Genomic DNA, 25,983 nt, shown 5'->3' on the forward strand with positions numbered 1-25,983 from the left:
AGGAGTCAGGGGGCAGGCCCACAGGAGAGTGATCAAAGAGCTAGCCAACACTGCTGAGAGTACTAGCCACTGGATCTGGCTCAAAAGGAGCGACGCCGCCTGGGCTGCCAGGGTGAACAGCTAACCACAGGTCACGCACCCAGGACCGATCAACCTGTGGTGGGCCTGCCTCAGCGGAGGGTGTGTTGTGATAAAAGGCCGAAACACCCTGTGATGCTGAGGTACACAACTGATGATGTGTCCTGGTGGTGGCAATGTCAACTTGGCAGACATCTCCAGTTTGATCTCCACTGAATCTGTTGCAGTGCAAACGCTAGGGATTTTAACAACCAGTCCTTTTTTGAATCTAAAACAAAACTGAACCGCATCTTCCCATCAGTGTCTTCTAAATGCGACAAATGTTGCTCTGCTGAAGGATAACTAGAATCAAGTCTTTTCTAGTTTTGCCCTACATCATATAACTTTTGAATGCAATTTTTAAGTGGCTCTCAAAAGCCTATTCCAGAGACATTCAGCCCAACCATGACCTGGCACTCTTTGGATGCTCCACAGAGACTTTTGAGCTGCTGTAAGACATGCAGATTACACAACATCTAGGAACGGTGGTTGCTAAGAAATTTATTCTCCTGACCTGGGAGTGTACCACGCCACCCAGATTTGCACATTGGCTCAAGGAGATGTTGTCTATTATATAAACAGAAAGACTGCATCTGCACAAATCCAATAAACAATAGATTTGAGAGGGACCGTTTTTGGCACAGTGTCGTATTACCCCACATCCATAGGGACTTTTACCTACCTGGCTTCAAGAGTGGGTGTGGTGTTTAACTTGATTCATTTATTCATGTTATTTTACCTTGCCCCTGAGCCGTTACTATTGTGACAACATTTTTGAGAAACTTATTTATGTATTCTTGTAAACTGTCTGGCAGCTTTTTTTCTGTTTGTGTTCCACTTGGTGTTGTGTTTGCTTTGTATTGTCTTGTATGTCCTTTCAATATATTTTGTCATTGTAAAATTGAAAACTGTAAAAGTATTTTAAAAAAAAAAGTAAAAAGCTCAAGATCCAGACTTTTCTCTCACCTGGCCACCGTTTGTTTGGAGGAACAAACAAACACACATCATAGCTATTGACTCGCTTACTTCCGTCAAGAAAGGCCACGAACTTTCCTCTTCCAGGCCTTCCTTAATCCTTAAATGATCTCAGAGCTTGGTGTCGATGCAGTTGCCCACTGGGGACTGGGGTTCGCGCCCCGGTCTCGTCAGATCCGACTATGGCCGGACTCGATGAAGCAGCAATCATTGGCAACGCTGTCTTCGGGAGGGGGGCGGAGTCGGCTTGTGTTCGTCATGTGAATGCGTCTCTGTGTGTGTCGGAAAAACAGTGGTTCGGCTTGGATTCGCCTTGTCACGAAAGTGGGGAGGCGTCTCCTTCGAGACTGCCGGCCGGAGAGATGCAGTTGGCGAACGCATGCAATACGAGGGTGGGTGTTTGAATTAAAATAGGGATCAATTGGCCACTAAATTGGGAGAAAAAAAGGGAAAAATCAGAAATAAAATTTAAAAAAAAAAAAAAAAGATCTCAGAGCAAGACTTAAAATGGCTGATGTCACATTCCAGCAAACGGGAATCACATACTATTAATGGCATACTGTTGCCCTTACTTTCTTAGACCCCAATATTACTTGTGTCCACTACTGTGTCCCCCTACTGCCTGCATTTTACATCACACCTGTGGCAATGACAAGTCTGATATAGCAAATATATGGCTATGTCTGTCTACGTTGTAATTTATTTCACCCATCAGTCACTTGTGATGATCTAAGGGGCACTTACACTGATGAGCCAAAACATTATGATCACCAGCCTAATATGTTGTTGGTCCTCCATGTGCTGCCAAAAAAGTGCCAACCCGCAGAGGCAAGGACTCTACCAGACCCTTGAAGCTGTCCTGTGGTATCTGGCACCAAAACATTAGCAGCAGACATTTCAAGTCCTATAAGTTGTAAGGTGGAGATACTGTTGACTGTACTTATCAGGCCACCCCATTTGGAAGCCAGGGCAATATCTTGAACACTTCATCATGTTCCTCAAACCATTCTGACAGGGCAGGGCACATTATCCTGCTGAAAGAGGCCACTGCCATCAGGGAATACAACTGTCATGAAGGGGTGTACCTGGTCTGCATGATGTTTAGGTAGGTGGCACATATCAAATTTACATCCACATGAATGGCAGGACCCAGTGTTTCCCAAAAGAACACTGCCCAGAGCATCACACTCCCTCCACCGGCTTGTCATCTTCCCACAGTGCATCCTGGTGCCATCACTTCCCCAGGTAAATGGCACACGCAAATGTCATATGCAACAGGGTGGGATGCACTGTGTGTTGTGTCTCATTCCTCCAGTAACCATCATTGAAATGTTCTGTGACTTGTGCCATAGTAGACCCTCTGTCGGTTCGGAGCACATGGGTTAGCTTTTGTTGCTCTCACGCGTTGATGAGCCTTGGGCGCCCAACACCCTGTCGCTGGTTAGTGGTTTGTCCCTCCTCGGGCCAGTCGGTAGGTACTCAGCACTGCTACCCGGGAGCACCCCACAAACCTTGCCATTTCAGAAATGCTCTGATCCAGTCATCTGGCCATAACAATTTGGTTCTTGTCAAAATCGCTCAGGTCTTTACTCCTGCCAATTTTTCTTGCATTCAACACGTTGACTATGAGAAATTATTTTTTTCTTACCATCTCATCTATCCAGACCTTGACATGTGCGCTTGTTTGGAGATGATCAACGTAATGGACTAAAGCTCCTGGTGAGTTATATGACATATCTGTGTTGACAGGCTGGAGATAAAGGTGCCTTCAGGTATCAGTTGTCATTCCTTTTCACTGGGAAAAGAAGCTGGGAGTAGCCACCTTATTTTTCCTTCCACCTCTGTGGAGTACCTTACCTTCCTCTTTGATGAATAGAGAAATTCACGACAACAAAGCTTTCCACTGTCATTAAATCAGCCACAAAGCCAAGCACTGCCAAAGAGCACAATATGTGAGGCAGATGAGTAATTCCCCTGCTCAATCTAGAAGCTACCTGCCTGAGAATTTCAAATGTCCATTATCCATAATAACAGCCACAAAAGGAAGTGAAGGACACACAGGCTGCAAGTACACACTGACACACACACACACACACACACACACACACACACACACACACACACACACACACACACACACACACACACACACACACACACACACAATCACTAACCTTTGGCCCATCCGATGGCAATCATGACCAACAAGCTGTCCTTGTATTTGGCATGGGCCTGAGTGACCCCTCCAAGCACCTTCCAGGTCCTCGTCACCTCTTTCATCCCTGACAGCATCAGTCTGAGAGGCAGCAGAGCTGTACAGCAATACACCAAGTCCTGGGGACAGTAGAAAATGAGGTACCTGAGGAGGAACATAAACACACATGCAAACACTGACACTCACATCCACAAAAAACAGACAATTTGAGTTCACGTTTAACGAATGCTTGTTCATCATACACACAGAGCCAAAGACTATCAAAAGCTCACAGGTCATTTAACCAAGGAGAGTTTTTTTCAAAGACCTAATTTTACCAGTAGAGGGTACTGTGTATTTTAGTAAGAAAAAAATGTCATCAGACTTGTTACCAGTAGAGGGAACCAAAGTGTTTTACTTGAGAGGAGTGAAAACCCAGCGCTGTTAAGTAGTTTGTTTTTTGGACTTACATTATTTAAATTTCAATCACCCATGGCAGATTGCAAGGCAAAATAATCTGTTTCTTTTATTGGACAACAGAACCAATGTGCAAGTTATACTCATCGTATTTCTGCTTTGTTGGATAGTGGTGTTAAATCTGATATATTTGTGCATCATTGTTCATCAAAATTGCTGACAGCAAAGCGTCGTCACTAATGCCATTACGTTCCTCTTTTTTTTCTCCCCTCTTTGCTGCAGTACTAACCAGATAAGAGAAGCCAAGAGAACATTGGTGCCATTGGACAATGGTGCAACAGGTGGCTCAGCCATCATTAGCCCAGAAAGCACAGCTCCTCCAAAACAGAAGAGCATGGAGCTGAACCAGCAGGCAAAGGGGCTTCTTCGGGACACCTCGAGAGCTCCTGCAAAAGAGGACAGGAGGTTTTGTCAGTACAGACACTAATCACTCTAGAGCGGGAAACTACTGCTCTATGGGGCGATGAAGTTGTTATTCTATAGAACTATCCAACCAGCCATCCATTATCCAAGCCACTTATCCCAATTGGGGTTGCGGGATGCTGGAGCCTATCCCAGCAGTCATTGGGTGGCAGGTGGGGAGACACCCTGGACAGGCCGCCAGTCCAACACACACACAGGGCCCACACACACACACACACACACACACATATTCACACCTAGAGACAATTTAGTATGGCCGATTCGCCTGACCTACATGTCTTTGGACTGTGGCAGGAAACTGGAGCCCCTGGAGGAAACCCACGCAGACACAGGGAAAACATGCAAACTCCACAGAGAGAACGACCTGGGATGAACCCCAAGGTTGGACTACCCTGAGGCTGGAATCCAGGACCTTCTTGCTGTGAGGCGATCGTGCTAACCATTGCACCACCGTGCCACCCTCTATGAATTATATTTGTTTAAAATGAAACCAATGCATACAAACAATAAGTAAATGCAGAGAACATGACTAACATGTATCCATCATGGCTTACAGACAACTATGGTAGACTTGCATTTCTGGATTGAAGGACTTGAGCTCATTGCTAAATTTGACTCAAAATGTGTGAACAAATGTGAGCAAATCCACACCTGATTTGTCATTCATTGATGTAGATTCAAAACTTCAAATAAAGCTGCAAGCAGCAAATAGGAGAGCCGAGCACAAATTAAGAAACCATGATACGTAGTGTAGTTCGCGTCAGTTCACTGCAGCGGACTGTGTTTGTGACAAGTACAACGAATGGAGATGCCAAGCTGAGCATTTTGAAAAATGGAACGGACATGCTGCTGTAAATGCCAGAGTTATCAATACAATGGAAGCGAATGACGTATACTGACTGAGCTCACTCAACACGTTATATAATGACTTTTGGGCAATGTTCTTTGTGTTTGACATGTTGTATGTCTGCATCACTGTTTATAAACCTTGCCGTTGTGCAAAACCCAGCTATCCCTCTGTGTGTGTGTGTGTGTGTGTGTGTGTGTGTGTGTGTGTGTGTGTGTGTGTGTGTGTGTGTGTGTGTGTGTGTGTGTGTGTGTGTGTGAGTGTGCAATGAGGCGACTAGACATCCAAGTTTGACTGAGATGGTCCCAATGTCAAGCTAAGTGTACTGATGTCCTGAGAAATCTGTGAAATACACAAATATGTCCCGGTTTCAGCAGATCCTCCCCTTTTTTTCAGCCCCTGTAGTTAATGTGTGTTTTGATTAATGATAGGTAAACATTTCTCTCTCTCTCTCTCTCTCTCTCTCTCTCTCTCTCTCTCTCTCTCTCTCTCTCTCTCTCTCTCTCTCTCTCTCTCTCTCTCTCTCTCTCTCTCTCTCTCTCTCTCTCTCTCGCTCTCTCTCTCTCTTTACTGTGGACTTTGTCCGTATGGGCGTTTCCCCGTCCGAGTAACGTTTCTCACTATCTCTGATAGTGTATAAAGATCAAACATGAAATTCCACAGAGAGGTCAAGAAAAGAAGGCTTTTCCAGTAACCTGAATTTTAGATTTAGTCAGGCTGTTGGGCAAAAGTACAGGATTATAGACTTAGGATTTTTCTTTTGTTTTTTTTTTGTTTTTTGCAATATTGTGATATCAAAGAAAAACAGGAGTTATACAGTTTTTCCAGTTATATGCAGCTTTTAACTTCAGCCTTTCCATTTGGAAAGAATGTATCACTCACATTGATTAGTGATGTGAGAGGAGGAAATAAGGCAGTTGATCGATGCCCTGATTGACTCAACATGACACCAACAGCAGTCAGTTAATGTTAAACCATCAACCCAGGCTAGTCCATGATCAACACAATAGTTGTTAGTGAACTTTGCCTACCCTGTCATGAAAAGATGGGCTTGTTTGTGAATGGGTGAAAGAACGGTGGCGTCCAGAAAACGCAGGAGATTACAGGTGGCTTCATAGCACTGTCCTCTAGTTTGAAATATTGCTTTACACTTAAAGCTGTAATTAAACAAGAATTGGGTATGACAAAACAGATAACTTAAAGGGTGATTCCAATTTTTTAATCTATTTTCTTACAACCCAGATCTTGTTTGTGTAGTTTTTGCTATTATACGTATAGCTGGTGTCAGTGTGTAGACTTCAGAAACAGGCCCGTCCCTGAACACAGCTGCAATGTGATCTTAGGGGGCCATGGGATACAGCTAGTCCCCAGGTTACCAACGCTCAGTTTACAAACTCCCGTACTTATGAACTGAACTTAGTGAAGTATGTTATCTTATCTCTCGAGTTACAGGACATCTGGGTAGCGTAGCGGTCTATTCTGATGCCTGCAAACACAGGGATCTCCGGTTCGAATCCCCGTGTTACCTCCGGCTTGGCCGGGCGTCCCTACAGACACAACTGGCCGTGTCTGTGGGTGGGAAGCCGGATGTGGTTATGTGTCCTATTCGCTGCACTAGCGTCTCCTCTGGTCGGTCGGGGTGCCTGTTCGGGGGGGAGGGGGAACTGGGGGGGAATAGCGTGAGCCAACCACACGCTATGTCCCCCTGGCGAAACTCCTCACTGTCAGGTGAAAATAAGCGGGTGCTGACTCCACATGTATCGGAGGAGGCAAGTGGTAGACTGCAGCCCTCCCCGAACTGGCAGAGGGGGTGGACAGGTTGGAAGAGTAGGGTAATTGGCCAGATACAATTGGGGAGAAAAAAAAAAGGGGGGGGGGCTGCGCATTTTAGGCGGTTCGTCGGCCCGACGCCATCGCCGCCATTTTAAGTTGGGTCGTGTAAACGTTGTGTGTGTTGTGTTTCACTTTTTTGTGTGTTTGTGTTTACCCTCGTAATAATGGCTTCAAAGCGTAAATCTGATGCATGTGATGATGATGCATCAAATAAAAGGAAAACACTCATGATTGAAATGAAAGTGGAAATAATAAAGCGTTCATAGAGGCGAAACGCCCTTATCATTTTTTCACTTACCCAGTGAGGAGGGGAGACGAGCCCCGAGTGAGCACTCGTTTCTGGCGTCACATGGCCGGCCTTCACCGGTCGTGACCCGCTCCAAAACAGTGGCAGGTGGGGAGTTTGAAATGAAAGAAATGTTTCTTAAATGTTTTTTTTTATACCATACACACATTCTCTCTCTCAATTATAAATACTGTACTGTACTTAGATTTATTATTATTACTGCATTATGATGTTTTAGGTAAAATATGGACGGCACGGTGGCACAGTGGTTTACGTGGTCGCCTCACAGCAAGAAGGTCCTGGGTTCGAGCCCCGGGGTTGTCAAACCTTGGGGGTCGTCCCGGGTCGTCCTCTGTGTGGAGTTTGCATGGTCTCTGTGTCTACGTAGGTTTCCTCCGGATGCTCTGGTTTCCTCCCACAGTCCAAAGACTTGTAGGTCAGGTGAATCGGCCATACTAAATTGTCCCTAGGTGTGAATGTATGTGTGTGTGTTGGCCCTGTGATGGACTGGCGGCCTGTCCAGGGTGTCTCTCCAATGACTGCTGGGATAGGCTCCAGCATCCCCATGACCCTGAGAGCAGGATAAGCGATTTGGATAATGGATGGATGTTTTAGGTAAAAATATATACTATATACTAAGGCAAACATTTGACTAATTGACGCTAGATGTGAACTGTACGTAACTGTTCCAACTTACATACAAATTCGACTTGTGAACAGACATATTTATATGCATTATATTATGTTATTCAAAACAGAACTCGTCGTAACCCGGGGACTACCTGTACAACTGTCTATGTTTCAACAAGTCTGATTCAACCCAATTTTCTAAACCAAGTATTTGGAAGTGTAAGCAAATAAAGTTAAAATTTGCTATTCAAAACGTCCAATTTTATCAACAACGGTCGATCGCATTACTGAGCTACTTCCTGGCCCAACTTACAGGAACAACCATCTTACTTACCATAGGCAGTGGTAACCATCGTTAAACTACGTGGCCAGTGCAACTGAAAAATCATGTAGATTATGGGAAACCATATGCAGTCTAACTGAGGCACTAGGGTTGTTTTTGTTTTGTTTGCAGCAATTAAGGGGGGGCAGGCAAAAATGTAGAAATAGTAGTGGAGTAACTTTTTTTTAATCCTTCTATCAATCCCCGTGGGGTAATTCTTTCTCTGCATTTAACCCACCCTAGGGGTGGGCAATCTTATTCAGAAAGGCCAGTGTGGGTGAAGGTTTTTGTTCCAACCAAACTGTAACACACCTGATCCCACTAATCAACCAGTAGCGTCTTTGCTGAGGAACTTGATTAGGAGACACAGGTGTGTAACTGCTTGGTTGGAACAACAAACCTTCACCCACACTGGCCCTTTCTGGATAAGATTGCCCACCCCTGAGCTAGGAGCAGTGGGCAGCCACCGTGCAGCACCCGGGGAGCAACTCCAGTTCGTCTCGCCATGCCTTGGTCAGAGGCACAGACGGGAGTATTAACCCTAACATGCATGCCTTGCTGCCACGCCACCCAGACGCCACCTTAACATTATTTTAAACTGTAGCACACAGTAGTTATCATGAGCGCCAATACTATGCTGCATCAATGACTGATAATGAAAAAGACTAATAATTAATAATAACAACAACAATAATTAAAGTCTTTGCACCCTTGGTGCTTGGACCCCTAAAACTGTGTCTCTGGTGACCACCATCAGCGACCAGTAGGAATTCCAACATTGGCAACACTGGCAACCTTAATCACATCTCAAAATTTTGCAAACAACCTAATGGAGAGAGCCTGCAAAAATTTTAGGTGAAAAGGTAATCTTATTGTAAAAAAACGTACATTAACGCCTGTGCAAGACTGAACAATATTATATTAATATAGTTTCGATCAAGTAGTACTGAGGTTTTAGTGCAACATGACTGGGTCTCAAATTTGCCCCATACATTGCTCCTCTTCAGTGTGACTACTGCACATTCATACTGTGATGTCGATGCTGAAATGATAATGTTCAGCTCTACTATTCCCACAGGCCACATGGACAACCCAAAGATAAGTCACACTAATGTCACTGAGGCTATGCAGGGCCACACCAGCGATCTAATCAGATTACAGACCAGATTACAGAACGCTAAAGAAAGATGGGCAGACCAGGTGGATAGATCTCATAGATCTAGCCTACGTGATTTGTCACCAGTGTCAACCTCCATTTTTCTTCTTTAGTTAGACAACAAAAGCAGTGGCCATTTGTTTAGAACATAATCCTTGTTAAGTTCTTAAGTAAAGCAATGTTCAGTTATGAATTCTACAGTGTCATAGTTAAATAGTCAAATCAATAGCTGAGAAAGTACAGAAAACTGGCCCTTCTCATCATTCTTCTATCTAGATAAAAGTACTGTGTTCATCCATCTTAAATCGGCAAATGAAAATAGACTTGATTTGCTAATTTTTGTTGCTATGCCGTTATGCCCCTCCCACTCTCTCTCTCCTTGCTATGGCCATATGTTCCTAAATACCCTCTGCCACAGGATCCACTACATGATCCGCTCCATACAGCTACTCAAACACTAACCCAAGCCGCAATACGTGCAACAAAAGAAGCACACAAATTCACAAATCCCATTTTCACAAATTTTCACAAATGGCAGTCCATTCATAAATGCAGACTCAACTTTTTTTTGGGGGGGGGGTTTCTTCCCCCTTTTTCCTCCCCAATTGTACCCGTCCAATTACCCTACTTTTCCGAGCCGTCCCAGTCGCTGCTCCACCCCCTCTGCCGATCCGGGGAGGGCTGCAGACTACCACATGCTTCCTCTGATACATGTGGAGTCGCCAGCCACTTCTTTTCACCTGACAGTGAGGAGTTTCGCCAGGGGACGTAGCACGTGGGAAGATCACGCTATTCCCTCCAACCCCCCCCCCCCCCGCGAACAGGCGTCCTGACCGACCAGAGGAGGTGCTAGTGCAGCAACCTGGACACACATCTACATCCGGCTTCCCACCCACAGACACGGCCAATTGTGTCTGTAGGGACGCCCAAACAAGCTGGAGGTAACACAGGGCTTCAAACCGGTGATCCTCATATTGGTAGGCAATGGAACACACTGCTATGCTACCCTGACGCCCCTACAGACTCAACTTTTTAAATGCCTGTTTAAGTGCCACAAATATGTTAGTGCTAAAAAATAAGAAAATATATAAATCACATATAAATAATGCTACAGTCATTTACACAATGTTTTACACAACACAAGGAGCGCATATATTCATGTTTCTGATTATTCGCATTTAATAATCTTAATACAGATTTGTGAATTGCAGTATTTATCTTTTCCACCTCTATTTCTATTTATTTTGCAACACATTTTTGTCAATTGTGACACAGAATTCCTCCCATATACAGATGCCTTCTCCTCACTCCATTAGCATTGCCCTAGCGCTTAACAATAGGCTTCTCTGTAGGAAAATATATATATATATATATATATATATTACCATGCAGGGGTTGGATTAACCAAAATTCAGTTAAGACATTTAAAATCGTTGATAGATAATTCCAATTACCACCCAAATCAAATGCCATTGTGACAGTATCAAAATAAGGAATCGGCTTTCATTCTGCAGAATTAATGCAAACGAAAAGCAAATATCACCCTTTTACTAAAATATTATCAAATCGTAGCCCACTTGGTAGACAGTTATTTTGCTATTTATGTAAAGTAGGCTACTGACATTTAAAAAGCACATTCAATGTTGCCGACACACATGAGGTTCCAATATGAATAAATTGCCATTTTTTGTCAAGCACAGCTCTAACACCTACTGTGACACTGGCATTAAGCATATAATCCAAATATACCCAAATACAATGTAAAATATAATATCAGTGAATATGAAAACAAATGTGAAGTGTAAAAATAGATGATGGGAGAATTGTTTTTCAACACCTTCTGTCACAGTGAGAGACCAACTATGAACCACAACGTGTTTAATATCCATTGCCTTACTGCTGTAAGTAAGAGATTTGCAGACATGCATTTTTTTTTTTTTTAATGCAAGGATTGCCTACCACAATACAGTTTCACACTTTTCACGAGTTCCACTTTTTAGTATTTTCTGGTTGTATAGAAAAGGCACAGTTCTGATTTACGGAAAGTCCACATGAGATAGTGCGAAGCCCTGGTAAGGCTAAGGCTAAGGCTAAGGCTGAGGCTGAGGCTGAGGCTGAGGCTGAGGCTGAGGCTGAGGCTGAGGCTCGCTAGTAGCAGTTACTATAGGTGGTACAGCTCCTCACACTCCACATGACCAAACAGACAGATGAAAAAACCAGCAATGCCATCCTTGGAGCCTGGAGCCTAACTCACGGGGTCAGAAACTCAGTTCTTCTATAATTACCAGGGGGGTACTTCTTGTCATTTCAAGTGATGCACAAGTACCACTATTCATGAAACCTTAGAATGAAGTTTGGTTTCAGTTAAAGGCGTATTAAACCTTGTTTGTTCTATATTTTAATCATAAACATGTTGGTGGGCCTTGGATGTTAGAAGTGATTGCCTTTAGGATAAAGTCAACAAAAATGCATCACACTGCAGCTTTGAAGGAGAAAATCAGTGCTTTTTCTAAAATCCAGGAGGAAAACACTCATCAACATCAACCTCATGTGATTAGCCTACAAACTATAGGGGCACTGAATACAGCAAGACCCATATGATATATAGGTGGTGTCTGTGGGCTCCAGCATGTTAGACCAATCAAATATGAGGAGAGTGGAAAAGTAACACACTGGCGTTTATCAAACAAACTCTCTGGGCAGACTAGTGAGAAGCTGGGACAAGAATGTTCTATATCACTGCCCCCTTCAGCCTAACTCACACCACCATCACTGTCCTCTTCATATACAAGCGGTTTATACTTTATCAGAATGTGAGTAGGTGGAGGCTCAAACTGAGTGGTTACCTGTGCCACTTCTTATTAAAGATTTGCCTGAATGTGAAAATAGAAAGGTTTTGTTTAGCCATGTTTAGCAGTGTTTAAAGTCTGATGCAATGGATCTTATGTGGCTAAACAGCAAGTCATTGCCACGAGGAGACTTTGACAGCAACAGCAACAGCAGGGTACATTTGCCGAGCAACACAAAAAAAATAAAAATAATTTTTATGAAGATGAATGCAAAGCTCGAACCAAAATACACACACTGGGCCAGAAAAGAGAGGATGGATACACTCCCTACATTTAAACTGAAACAACAGCCTAACTACTATAGTCATTTTTCCCCTTTTTCTCCCTAATTAAATTTGGCCAATTACCCCACTCTTCTGAGCCATCCCGGTCACTGCTCCACTCCCTCTGCTGATCCAGGGAGGGCTGCAGACTACCACAGGCCTCCTCCGATACATGTGCAGTCGCCAGCTGCTTTTTTTCACCTGACAGTGAGGAGTTTCATCAGGGGGACATAGTGCGTGGGAGGATCATGCTATTCCTCCTTTACAGGCGCCCTGACCGACCAGAGGAGGCGCTAGTGCAGCAACCAGGACACATACCCACATCCGGCTTCCCACCTGCAGACATGGCCAATTGTGTCCATAGGGATGCCCAACCAAGCCGGAGGTAACACGGGGATTTGAATCGGCGATCACCATGTTGGTAGACAATGGACTAGACCGCTACACCAGTGGTTCTCAACCTTTTTGGGGTGCTGGACCCCCTGCGTATTTTTGATCTACCCTGAGGACCCCTCCACCTGATCTTGGGGGAGGGGGGGGTTGCAATTTGTAGAAACAGTAGAAACTGCATTTTAAATTGCATTATAGCATTTATTCACTCTTTGGGGCAAAAATAAGAGCTTTCAGTTGTAACTTAGATATAGTTAACAAAACAGAATTCTTATGCAGTAACTTTCAGATATATGTAACAAAACAGAATATGTATTCAGTAACTTTCAGATATATGTAACAACAGAATTTTTATGCAGTAACTTTTAACAATGCAAACAGGAGCGAGATCTCTTATTAAAATACAATAAATTACACTTGTGAAACAGATGTAATTAGAGAAAAAAGTCCTGTTATCCTTTATAGTTTAGGTAGATAAAGGTCTCAGTCACATTTGAGTAAAATAATCCTATTTCTATAAATGCCATAGGATCTTTTTTTTAAAGATATTTTATTTTCACGGACCCCTTGCAATTACACCACGGACCACTAGGGGTCCGCGGACCCCCGGTTGAGAAACACTGCGCTACACTACCTGGACACCCTATAGTCTTTTTTTTATTTTTTGGTATTAGACTGTACATGTTAATATGAAGAATCAGTGCTCAAGTAAATGGCCTTATCATTTAAAGTAAATAGAGACTTGCATGGTCATCACCTTTATTTCCAGATCAAGCTAAGGCACTTCAGAGCTGTGGTCAGCATCACACCCTATTCACTGAGAGAGGTCTCTACACAAAGAGGCCTCTTGAGAAGGCCTGGAGTGCTGTTTAAATATGGCGAGGCATGTGCTCGCTACACTAAAATTGACAAAATATTAGTGGGATAAGGACCGTTTTAGTTTGACCAAACTTTCCACTGAAAATGTTTACCTAGTTCATTTGGGCCTGATTTATTTATCAAGGCAGAACCAGATTATTTTCCAAACCAGCAGGTTTAATGGATTAGTGCCACAGCTGAAACATTTAGGCGTACATGTAATTATTATCATTTGTTTTAACTTGCCTTAAATGCCAGCCAGGTGATATTTGCCAGCATTAATATTATATCATCTTCAAGTTATTATCTGTCACGAACTCTACTAAGGAGAAGTAAAGTCCAGTGTCAAAGTCTGAGCAACGTTAAGTTGTGCCATGTTTTCAGTTTAAATTGAAATAGCGCCAACACCAGGAAAACATGGGGAGTATCGGGCTACAGACACACCTTTGCCAGATCAAGATCCTGAAGCCTCCAACATTTACATTTGAAGGAGACACATTTACAAGTCAAATGTTAGGAAAATAGTGACAGAGAGAAATGGCACTGGAGCACCGACTTCACGTACTCTGACCCCATTTGTGCTATTCATTCCTCTCTCTCTCCATCCCCCCTTCCTTCCGTCTCTCTTTGTCTCTTTATCTTTCTGTCCATCTGTTTCTCTCCCTCCGCCTCATCACTCACCGAGTCTCACACACACTTCAGCTCACAATCTGTGTAAACAGGAAGGAACAGGCTGAAGTCATATGATGTGTGCAGAGCATCAACGGTGTAAAGCAGTTTCATACTATTTTTTTACGGTCATTGTAACCGACACAATCCAAAGCCTTCTACTCTTGTGGAAAAAGCGTTGCCTTCAGGGCCATTACTTTTAAGCATCTCAAAGTACTTATTTGGTTTTAGGTCCAGTTTTGCCTTTTGGATTATTGTGAATGAGCTCAAGGGTCATTAAATGTGATGCGACCTCACAGGGGCGTGAGAAAATATCAATACATTTGATTAGAAGCCGGATGTGGGTACGTGTCCTGGTCGCTGCACTAGCACTTCCTCTGGTCAGTTGGGGCGCCTGTTCGAGGGGGAGGGGGAACTTGGGGTAATAGCATGATCCTAACATGCGCTACGTCCCCCTGGCGAAACTCCAGCCTGTCAGGTGAAAAGAAGCGGCTGGCGATTCCACATGTATCAGAGGAGGCATGTGGTAGTCTGCAGCCCTACCCGGATTGGCAGAGGAGTTGCAGCAGTGACCGGGACAGCTTGGAAGAGTGGGGTAATTGGATGGGTACAACTGGGAAGAAAAAGGGTGAAAAATCAAAAAAAAAAAAAAACACCACACACTGCACTGACTCTTTAAGTTTACACACAGAGACGTGGCAGCGGCACCATTTCATTGTGTTGTTTACATGTGTGACCATAAGGTGACAAGTGCAGAATTGTAAAAGGTCTGCAAAAAACCACAGCAGCAGCTGGCCTCGCCAGCTATGGCTCTAATTACTCTCATTTTATGCATATTGAGGAGTTTTCTTCATGACATTTTTCTAAGATGTCGACAAAATATTGCTTAATATCACAGTTTTTGTAGCATCATATATGTGTGTGTGTGTGTGTATATATATATATATATATATATATATATATATATATATATATATATATGTCTGTGTGTGTGTGTGTGTGTGTGTGTGTGTATATATATATATAGCGTTTTTTTTACGAAACCGTCAATGGTGTTGTTATAAGTCCTCAACTAATGAGGAGCGGAATATCAACACAGATACAGGAAAACACTGCAATTTATTAAAACCTTTTTTTTCCTGTATCTGTGTTGATATATATTATTATAATTGTGAGACTTGTATCGTGACACGAAATACATTGCCAAATTCTTGCTTAATGCTTGCAAAATTAAAGCGAACTGAGAGGCTCGGGTATCTTTACACAATCGAGGGTGTTATGTGTAAGTCGACTTGAATCGTGACCTCTATAATTCAGCAATGTGAATAACAACAAATCGAAGCAAGTAAGACACACAAATCAGAGTGGAAAGTTGAATGGTGAACGAGCACGTTTCCGAAAACCCTCTGTAAATATCAGTTTGCTGCTATTGCTGCATTTTACGTTGATGGCTGCAAGTATGAGCCTAGTCTCACTGGGTTGCAGGGGGTTAAAAATAATAATAATAATCCAGGAAAGATCATCAAAGAAGGTTGAGTCAGTTCATCTGGATACAACGTTTAATGTTGTATCCAGATGAACTGACTCAACCTTCTTTGAAACTCAGCAAGCATTTTTTTAATTCAGAAATCTGGGGAGCTGCTTAGCATAAATCTTAATTTTGTTTCAATCACTACTACTCAAGAACCCCTGCTGAAATTTACTAGTCACATATTTTGCTTCAGAAAAGCTAAAACATTGCATTTAAGATCCGTCCCGTGTGTCCCTTTCAGTGGCTGCTGCACCACTAACACTTGCAAATAGGCCCGGTTGAAAACATCAATTTGAGTCTGCTCAAACAGAAAAAAACATCTATTATATATACACACACCACCACCAGTAACCAAACCTCTAAATATCACTTCACTCCCCTCACTTGAACCTCCCTCTCTCTTCAGTCGTCTTTCCTTTCCAGCCTTATTTTCATCAGCTTTATGCTCTTTAATCCATTTTCCCCTCTTCAGTTTCTCTGTGTCCCTATTGTGCACGCTCAGTCTCGCTTCCCTCTAAGCGTCCTCTACTTTCTTTCTGCCCTGTACCATTTTATTCACTGTGAAACTCGCCTCCAACAGTTTCTTCTCATCATTAACTCGTTCTCCCCACTTCTCACGTGTCTTTTTTTCTTTCTATCTGCAAGGTCTCTACCAAGAAGACTGCATATGGAGGGTATAGCAAGGCTCTTTTTATCTGTGGCTTGGGATGAAGTTCATCTATTAACATGTTAACTACTATAACACTTCCCATGTTCCTGCGGTCTTGTTTTCTTTTTCTTTTTTTATGTTTTGTCCCTTTTTCTCCCAATTTCTCCCCTTTCTCCCACCCCCTCTGCCGATCCAGGGAGGGCTGCAGACTACCACATGCCCCCTCCGATATATGTGGAGTCACCGGCCACTTCTTTTCACCTGACAGTCAGGAGTTTCACCAGGGGGATGTAGCACGATGTAGCAGTTACCCCTCCCCCCATACAGGCACCCTGACCGACCAGAAGAGGCACTAGTGCAGCAAACCAAGACACTTACCGACCAGGCCGGAGGTAACACGGGGGATTCGAACCGCTGATCCCCTTGTTGGTAGGCAACGGAATAGACCGCTGCGCTACCCAGGCGCCCTGCTGTCTCGTTTTCTATAAAATCCACGCGTGGTACCAGCTCCTAATATGCTTAAAAATAACACCAGCGTAAATCATGGTGACAGCGTAATAAACTTTTAATGGCGGCAAAGAGTCGGTCAGCCGTCTCTTCATAAACACTGGAGTCAGATTTAAGCGAGACCATCAAAAGCATCCCCTACGCTAGAACCAACGTTTAAGTTTCTCATATACAACACAATATTGAGCAGGGGGCAAGTCTTCTAAATGGAGACATTATAAGGATTGTTCGGCTGGTTTTACACAGATACACCTCCCATTGAAAATGTACAGCTGCGGAGCATTTTGTGGACGTCTTGGGCAGATCTGGGATTGTTCAAAGACAGACTGCACTGCCAGAACGGATGGCGAGATGGAGGACAAGATAACAAGAGGAAAGGAAAGAGAAAGAGAGGGGGAGAGAAGTGCCTCTCAAATTCCTTTCCTTTCTGGGGGAAAGACGCGGAGCTCGCACTCCTGAGTCGGCTGTAACTCATCAGTATGGTTACACGTTTACAACATTAAGATGCTTTATCACGTCTCACGTATGTAATTCTCGTTGGCGTTTCACATGTATGATGGTGAAACCTCAAATTGCCCAAATAAAGCCCATACCGCCAAACACAGCCCATACTAGGAAACCATGTAGCCTGAAAATGTGTAAAGACTAGCACACAAGATCCTACACTACGTATGTAGACCTACACACGATCACCTTTGGTCTTGAAGACCAAGATACAGCCCATACAATGTCTCATTCATCTCATGAATAGCCCATTCAGGACTACTGTTAAGTCCTCCTGGAACACAAAAAACCAAGAAAACACACACACACACACACACGCACGCACACACACAAACAGGTGATATGAGGATTTGTCTTCTGCTTGCTGACCCATGGTATTTAAGGTGTCCATAGTTCCACTTATCCCAACTCTCTCTCTCTCTCTCTCTCTCTCTCTCTCTCTCTCTCTCTCTCTCTCTCTCTCTCTCTCTCTCTCTCTCTGTCTCTGCAGCAGATAGATGGGAGCAGAGGATAGTGGGTTAAAAGGCCATGGGAGCGCGGATGCCTGGCAAGGCACGTTTTAAAATAGACTGCTAAGTTACAACAGCAGGACTACAATGGACGCGCTGTGTGTGTGCGTGTGTGCGTGTGCGCGCGCGCGCGCGTGTAAGGTCAACTCTGTGCAGTAAAGTTCCGCGTCCCTTCAGCCGCTATCTCGAGTGACATAACACATTTGGCTCGGCAACACCCAACTTTGCTCTCTATACAGAAGGCCTGCTGCGGCAGATAGCACAAGCGGGAACTTTCTACCTGACATTGTTTTCGGATAGTTCTCTTAATTACGACATATCCATTTGTCATCTGGAATGAATATGCTGTTAGTAAAGCAACAGCAGAAAAACAATTGCTAACTTAAGTTTTCTTACACACTGACTTCACTCTGTCAATAATCCATTCTACTTAAGGTGCACTATACTTTTCATTCTGGTCGCTGTGACTCGCACGATGGCAGCATTCGTAATAATTTGACAGTGGCCTTTATGGAATAATTATAGATTCAGCAAATAAAAATCAAAGGGGGACTTGCCAGGCTGGTTCACAAATAAATGGCAGACCATATATATGCACAATGACATTAATTCACTGTACGATGAATGGAAGATTTTCTTAATTCAGGAGAGGATATATGGATAGAATAGAGTACAGTAGAAGAGAAGAAAAGAGGGGGGAAATGAGTTTAGCGCTGCAGCGGGGGGGGGGATATAAGTTTTTCAATTTAGGAAATACGTCAGAAAATGTAAACACGAGTAGCCCCAATACAGCGCTGCAGTCTGTCAAAGTGAACTTTGAGACCGGCTCATCAACTCACCTGGCTGCTCTCTCAAAGCCATGACGGACACGGTGTAATGCGCCATGTCAAAGTAGGGAAACATCGACAGTTGTGCAAGTCCATGGGACAGCTGATCGAAATGCAGGACCTCCAACAACTCCATTGTCTTTACCCCGCCTGCAGCACTTTAGCGAGAACAAATTACGCTAGTTAATCCCGACGAGGTGTTAACGCCGCGCCAGGCAGCGACCCAACCCGGAGCATCAAGGAAATCTCAAAGACAGTTTACGGTTTATCCTCCGGTGAGGCGTCAGACCGCAGTGGAAGCCGGTAGTACAAACTGTGTTTCTGTTGATGTGACACCAGGTTGCCAATGCCAACAGCTGGTTAGTTGACTTTTGAGGTCCCCTCGCCTTGCCTGCCAACAGATCTGCATTGCCACAGGATGGACATGAGTGATGTTGGTCCATCAACAATATGCGTGTCGATTTGCAAGCGGAATTCCTGGTACGTGTTCCGCCATTCCAGTGATGTGGCGGGTGGAGCCAAAGCGGCTCTCTGATTGGATAACTGCGAGCGTGCTGTGCCAATCAGGTTTCTGTGTGTGGCTATTCGGTTTGATGTAATGGGTTTATGAGGGCGCGCGCGCGCGCACACACACACACACACACACGTTAGTTCAGCGTAATGAGTCTGTAGAATAATAAAGAAAATAATATTGAAATTGCTTGCAGCTTAATATGTCGTAGCCAGTTTGAAGTAGAAAAAAAACAAAAATGTTAATGTTATATAGACACATATATACACATATACACATACATACATACATACATATACATACATACATACACACACACACGTGTGTGTGTGTGTATGTGTGTGTGTGTGTGTGTGTGTGTGTGTGTGTGTGTATTCCACTTACAACACCCTTGATGGTTTCGAGAAAAAAACGATATATGTATATGAATATATAATTCGGTGATTCAATATTTGTTTACTGCTGGAATAGGCTCCAGCATCCCCGCGACCCTGAGAGCAGGATAAGCGGTTAAGATAATGGATGGATTTTTTTTAATCAAGCAATACGGTACTGTTAATGTACAGTACAATTACACAGTACTGTTTCGTGCTATATGCAAACATCAGCTGTCAGTCTAAGAACAGGATGTTGTGTTCCTGTAAAGCCCACTGAGGCAAATTTGTAATTTGTGATACTGGACTATACAAATAAAATTTACTTGACAGCTGATGATTGCATATAGCAATACTTGAATCACTGGATTATTTTGCTCCTTGTTTGTGCTCATATCCATCCATCCATCCATTATCTGCACCGCTTATCCTGCCCTCTGGATCGCGGGAGCCTATCCCAGCAGTCATTGGGCGGCAGGCGGGGAGACACCCTGGACAGGCCGCCACAGGGCCCACACACACGCGGACAATTTAACATGGCCGATTCACTTGATGTACATGACTTTGGGAGGAAACCCACGCAGACACGGGAAGAACATGGGAAGAACATGCAAACTCCACACAGAGGACGACCCGGGACTCGAACCTACGACCTTCTTGCTGTGCCACTGCGCCACACACACACACTCTCTCTCTCTCTCTCTCTCTCTCTCTCTCTCTCTCTCTCTCTCTCTCTCTCTCTCTCTCTCTCTCTCTCTCTCTCTCTCTCTCTCTCTCTCTCTCTCTCTCTCTCTCTCTCTCTCTCTCTATATATATATATAAAATTTAAGAGGCAGTAACATTTTAACAGTCTGTGTGATTAACTATTCTTGGTGACGGATTAGTCTCACATGACGTGTTGTGAGACATGTTTTGTTGGCTTTGTCCCTGTCACTACTGTTTTGCGAATACGAGAAAGTACCATATTTTAATGATTTCGATCATGTCCACCCTTCTCTGCTGCTAAAGTCACAATATATAATATGCCACTTACACCTACAGTGTCTATCACTTCCGGGAGTGTCAATTTCTCACCAACATTTTTATAGACAAATACCCCTGCTGATATTGCGTTGGTTAACTTTGTTGACACCGTCAGAAACTGGCGGGGGATACATGCAACTACAATCTGAATAAGACTCGCAATTTTGCTGCATTTGTACCTTTTCATGGAGGCTTAATGTTTTTAGTAACACATGATCTGGAAGGCTGCATCGGTTAGGGTTAGGGTTAGGGTTAGGGTTACCAAGACCTCATTAAAATGCTGTCAGTCGATATTTTGAATTTTACACCCAAAAACTTTACTTGATCGATGTAGTATTGCGTATTTTACCACTTTACTAAACGCTGGGCTTCGACACAGTCCAATCATTCAAAAACCATCATATATCTCTATTTTGAAAATGGGAAGTACAGTCACACATACTATCATTTATTTAATGTTCATTCAGAATATGTTGAATTGGAGAAAAATCCAGTCTGAGTTGGAAAAACATGTCCCCTTTATACCCACAGACCATGAAAGCAGGACATCCTGTAGCCTGACAGTGTCATCTTATTAGCTACAACTATGTACTTCCGGAAACGGATATGTATGGTGCAAGAAAAACATTTGCGGGGGTACAAAATAAATGTACTCTAATTTGACAGAAGGCATGGTTTGTGACTATTTTATAATAGACTGCGCTGTGAGCTTCCTGTTCTCTAAAAGTAGATATATCATGGTTTGTGAGGTCTTGATACGGTTGCTCCATTACACCGTGACGCAACCCAGCAGGAAGATGCAGTAAAGTGGTGCGTTTCTCAACGCTGACGCGATCAGTGAAGGTTTTGTTTGCAGAAGTCTAAATGACGGCCAGAAATAAGGTGTAGGTTGCGACAATGAACTTGTAATTTGAAGAAATAGACACTAGATGGAGACAGTGTCCCTTTTTTTGTTTTCCTATAGTGAAGAGTGCCCTCTGGTGCTGAATTACAGTAACTTAACTATCATTATGAGCAATATGCAATTGAGCCATATTTTTATATTCAAAAGACTGTGATAAAAGGAATAATGAGACCATATAAAACGGTCTTTGTTGCCCTGTATTCATAAAGAGGCATGACCTTCAATCTTGAAGCAGTTCATACTTACGAATTAGAACAGTGGAAATAAAAGCACCTTACTATTGTCACGATTTTGGTCGTATAAGTTTCTCACCGGCAAACTGGACGATCAACTAACATGTAGATATGTGCCAGGATGAAATAACACTTGGCTGTTAAAAGTTTTTACCAGTCTCATCTTTTAATATCAACTATGCGTATCCAAATAGATTTTGAATTCAAGCCAAGCCAAGTCAAGTTTGTTTGTATAGCCCAAAATCACACGGTAGTCCCGAAGGGCTTTACAAATAGTGAAATATACAGCAATACAATGCAATATGCAACACACAACAAGGATTAAGATGTGAGCTGTAACTTTCAGTCAGGAAAATGAGTAAAATGAAATTGCTGTGGCAGTGCTGTGAACTCACAACAGTGAGTAAGCCGTGCAAAGTATCGTCAACGGAATGCTACATTGGTGAAACGGTACGATGTGGACGTGTAAAGGCGGACATTTTTACGTGGTCTAACCTCGTTTTGCAGTAACATACAGTGGCCACAAGATGGCAGTCTGTCAAAACTTTTCTGAGATAACTTTTTCCTTCACTATATGAAATGGTAATTTAAAAACTGTGTGTGTGTGTGTGTGTGTGTGTGTGTGTGTGTGTGTGTGTGTGTGTGTGTGTGTGTGTGTGTGTGTGTGTGTGTGTGTGTGTGTGTGTGTGTGTGTGTGTGAGCCCTGTGATGGTCTGGCGGCCTGTCCACGGTGTCTCCCCGCCTATCGCCCCGTGACTGCTAGGATAGGCTCCAACATCCCCGCGACCCTGAGAGCAGGATAAGAGGGCTGGATAATGGATGGATGGATGTTGTGAAGGATCTCATCGATCTCATATTGGTATTGGGAAATCCACCCCTGAATACTGTAACGTGCATGGATAATTAGACACGCTGGCCGATGACCGGCGGGTCTGACCCTTTAGTCTAGCGGTTAGCGATGTCTCCTGCGGTGCGGGCTATACGGGTTCGCTTCCCGGACGCGGCAGTTCCTATGGTTGCGTTGTCCCCCGAATTCGCTACAACACCATTTTATCAAATCACATCGTCATGATCTTAACTGACACCTTATCAGTGTAGTTGCTGGAATAAAGTTAGATTTAGAAGAGGTGCATAACAACAGGAGCTGTAAAATATTTTGTTTTTTTCTACCAGCACCTTTATAGTTGCAAAGAAAAACAGCCTAAACTAGTAAACATCCACTATGGGCACGCCTCAAATCCATCAAAATAAATAAATAAACAGCAGTTTAAAAGGGTAGCCCGGCCCACAATAGCCATCCAGTACCACTGATTTAACCTTCCTGTCATGTGCCATGCTTTGTTAACCACAAACATGTCACTATCTGTTCCAAGACAGTTTGGGGCTGGTTTCTGTTTTAAGCTTTGTGGTCGTTGCAGGGGATCAGTGTGTGAAGGGGCTGTGGGACAACGCATGAGTCATTAGGGCTGATGTAGATGTGGACGTTAACAAAACCCTGTGATATTGCCTGTCAAGTCAAGTCAGTTTTATTTGTACAGCCCAATATCACAAATTATACATGTGCCTCAGTGGGCTTTATAGCAATTGCGGCACTGTGGCACAATGGTTAGCGCTGTCGCCTCACAGCAAGAAGGCTCTGGGTTCGAACCCCGGGGTTATCCAACATTGGGGGGAGGGGTCATCCCGGGTCGTCCTCTGTGTGGGGTTTGCATGTTCTCCCCGTGTCTGCGGTGGGTTTTCTCCGGGTGCTCCGGTTTCCCCCACCATCAAAAGAAACATGCATGGTAGGGTTAATACTCCTTCCTGTCTGTGTCCCTGACCGAGGCAATGGGAAAAGACCTGGAGTTGGTCCCCGGGCGCAGCGTCAAGGCGGCAGCCCACTGCCCCTAGCTACACACATCACTGCTAGGGTGGGTTGATTTGCAGCAACTGAATTTACCCAAGGGAAATAATAAAGGAAACTTGATTTAATTTAGTACAGCATCCTGTCCTTATACCCTCATATCGGATGACCTGGATGAATGAGAACATTCACAGACATATAACATAATATATGAAGAACATGATGGGGAGGATTCCAAGCAGTGTCCAGATGCCACCAGAACAGTCCAGGACCTGAGCCACGCGACCAGCATCATCATGTAGACCTGACAGGAGGACAGACTACAATGTGAACACATGGGAGACTCACATCACTCCATTCACATACTACATGGGGGAAGAGACCAGAAAAACATCATTCACACATGGGAGAGAGAGACGAGTACAACATTTATATGGATTTATAAGATATATGAAGAATGCTGTGAAGAGGATGCCAAACAGCATCGAGGTAGCACCACCTGCCACGTAGCTTTGGGTTGGCCTAGGTGGGTCAGTGAATACTGTTTCAATTATCTGACTATATGCGGCACGGTGGTGCAGTGATTAGCGCGGTTGCGAGCCCTGCTGGGGTAGTCCAAGCTTGGGGGTCGTCCTGGGTCGTCCTCTGTGTGGAGTTTGCATGTTCTCCCCGTGTCTGCGTGGGTTTCCTCCAGGTGCTCCGGTTTCCTCCCACAGTCCAAAGACATGTAGGTCAGGTGAATCAGCCACACTAATTGTCCCTAGGTGTGAATGTGTGGGCCCTGTGATGGTCTGGTGGCCTATCCAGGGTGTCTCCCTGCCTGCTGCCCAGTGACTGCTGGGATAGGCTCCAGCATCTCCACAACCCTGGGTAGGATAAGTGGTTTGGACAATGGATAGATGGATGTGATGAGGAGGATGCCAAGCAACGTTCAGGGGCGGCATGGCCGAGGAGGTAGAGTGGGTCATCTAGTAATTGGAAGGTTGCTGGTTCGATCCCCGGCTCCTCGGCAAAGCACATTGAAGTGTCCTTGAGCAAGACACTAAACCCCTAACTGCCCCTGGTGAGCAGGTTGGCACCTTGCATGGCAGCCTCCACCATGAGTGTATGAATGTGTGTGTGTGTGTGTGAATGGGTGAATGTGAGGCGTACACTGCACAGCGCTTTGAGTGGTCAGTAGCAGGGCTGGGCAATATATTGATATTATATCGATATCATGATATGAGCCTAGATATCATCTGGGATTCTGGATATCTGATTTTAAAGGCTGCATTACAGTAAAGAGATGCAATACTCTGACATTATTATTTGCCTCTACTTGTTTCTACATCATATCCACATTACTAATGAGTGTTTATAAAAATGCCTTGTGTAAATATGTTGCGAGAGCACCAATAGTCCTCTCCACAATATCGCCAAAATGCTGATATTGAGGTATTCGGTCAAAAAATATTGTGATATTTGAGTTTGTCCATATCACTCGGCCCTGGTCAGCAGACTAGCGAAGCACTATGTAAATGCAGTCCATTAAGCATTTACAATCCTTAAATGTACTGGTTCTGCATAAGCATCAGCTGCAACGATGATGTTCAGACTGGATGCTGAAACGTCCATTGAGCGAATGACAGTTTAAGAGGATGAGAGTCTGAAGCTGTAATTAAAGGCTATTCAAATGAGAAATTCACAACAGTTCATATATACACACACTGAACAATAAGTCATGGTATTAAACTAGCTTAGCAATGGGGATCAGATATGCAGTGAATCTTTGAATTAGCATAAAGGGGTAGGAAAGCAACTAAAATGGACCCGGCCAGCAATTTTGTTATGTTATTGCCTTATTTTTTTGGGGGGAGGGGGGTGTTGAGCGATATTTAGCTGGAGGTTCATATATTTTATGTGGTTTATCTTGTGGTTATACAATAAACCACACATAGTATGGGAAATAGCATCATAGCGTGGAGTGTTGTTGTCAGCTATGTGATGGACTGCATGTGTAAAACCTAACTTGACCGTGACCTATCGGAAAGACTGTATCGGTATAAGTTTATAATACTGTCACAATAATTTACTGTTTCGACTGAAATAAAGCTAGTGGATGTAAGGGGGGGGGGAGCGAGAGAGAGAGAGACCTTGACCTTTAACCAAGCCTTTCATGGTCCAATTTTTCATTCACATCAAGACAACAATATTAACACAAACACTCATATAGTACATAGTGGGGGGAAAAACACAACAATCGCCATGCACAGTAAGAACAAAAAGATCCAGACCTTCCC

General features: G+C 43.8%; 1 protein-coding gene across 1 annotated transcript in view; it reads right to left on the bottom strand.

Annotated features, from left to right (window-relative positions):
* tmem38b (transmembrane protein 38B) overlaps positions 1-19,258 on the bottom strand; it is a 31,261-nt gene extending 12,003 nt beyond the window's left edge. Inside the window, exons 1-3 of the mRNA XM_056301977.1 lie at positions 18,829-19,258; positions 3,993-4,149; positions 3,267-3,451 (exon numbers count right to left, since the gene is read on the bottom strand). Coding sequence (XP_056157952.1) covers positions 3,267-3,451; positions 3,993-4,149; positions 18,829-18,952 — 466 coding nt within the window. The 5' untranslated portion in view covers positions 18,953-19,258. The remainder of the gene's footprint in view (positions 1-3,266; positions 3,452-3,992; positions 4,150-18,828) is intronic.
* Positions 19,259-25,983: the final 6,725 nt, after the last annotated feature.

This window comes from Lampris incognitus, unplaced genomic scaffold, assembly GCF_029633865.1.
Source record: "Lampris incognitus isolate fLamInc1 unplaced genomic scaffold, fLamInc1.hap2 scaffold_269, whole genome shotgun sequence".
NCBI lineage: Eukaryota > Metazoa > Chordata > Actinopteri > Lampriformes > Lampridae > Lampris > Lampris incognitus.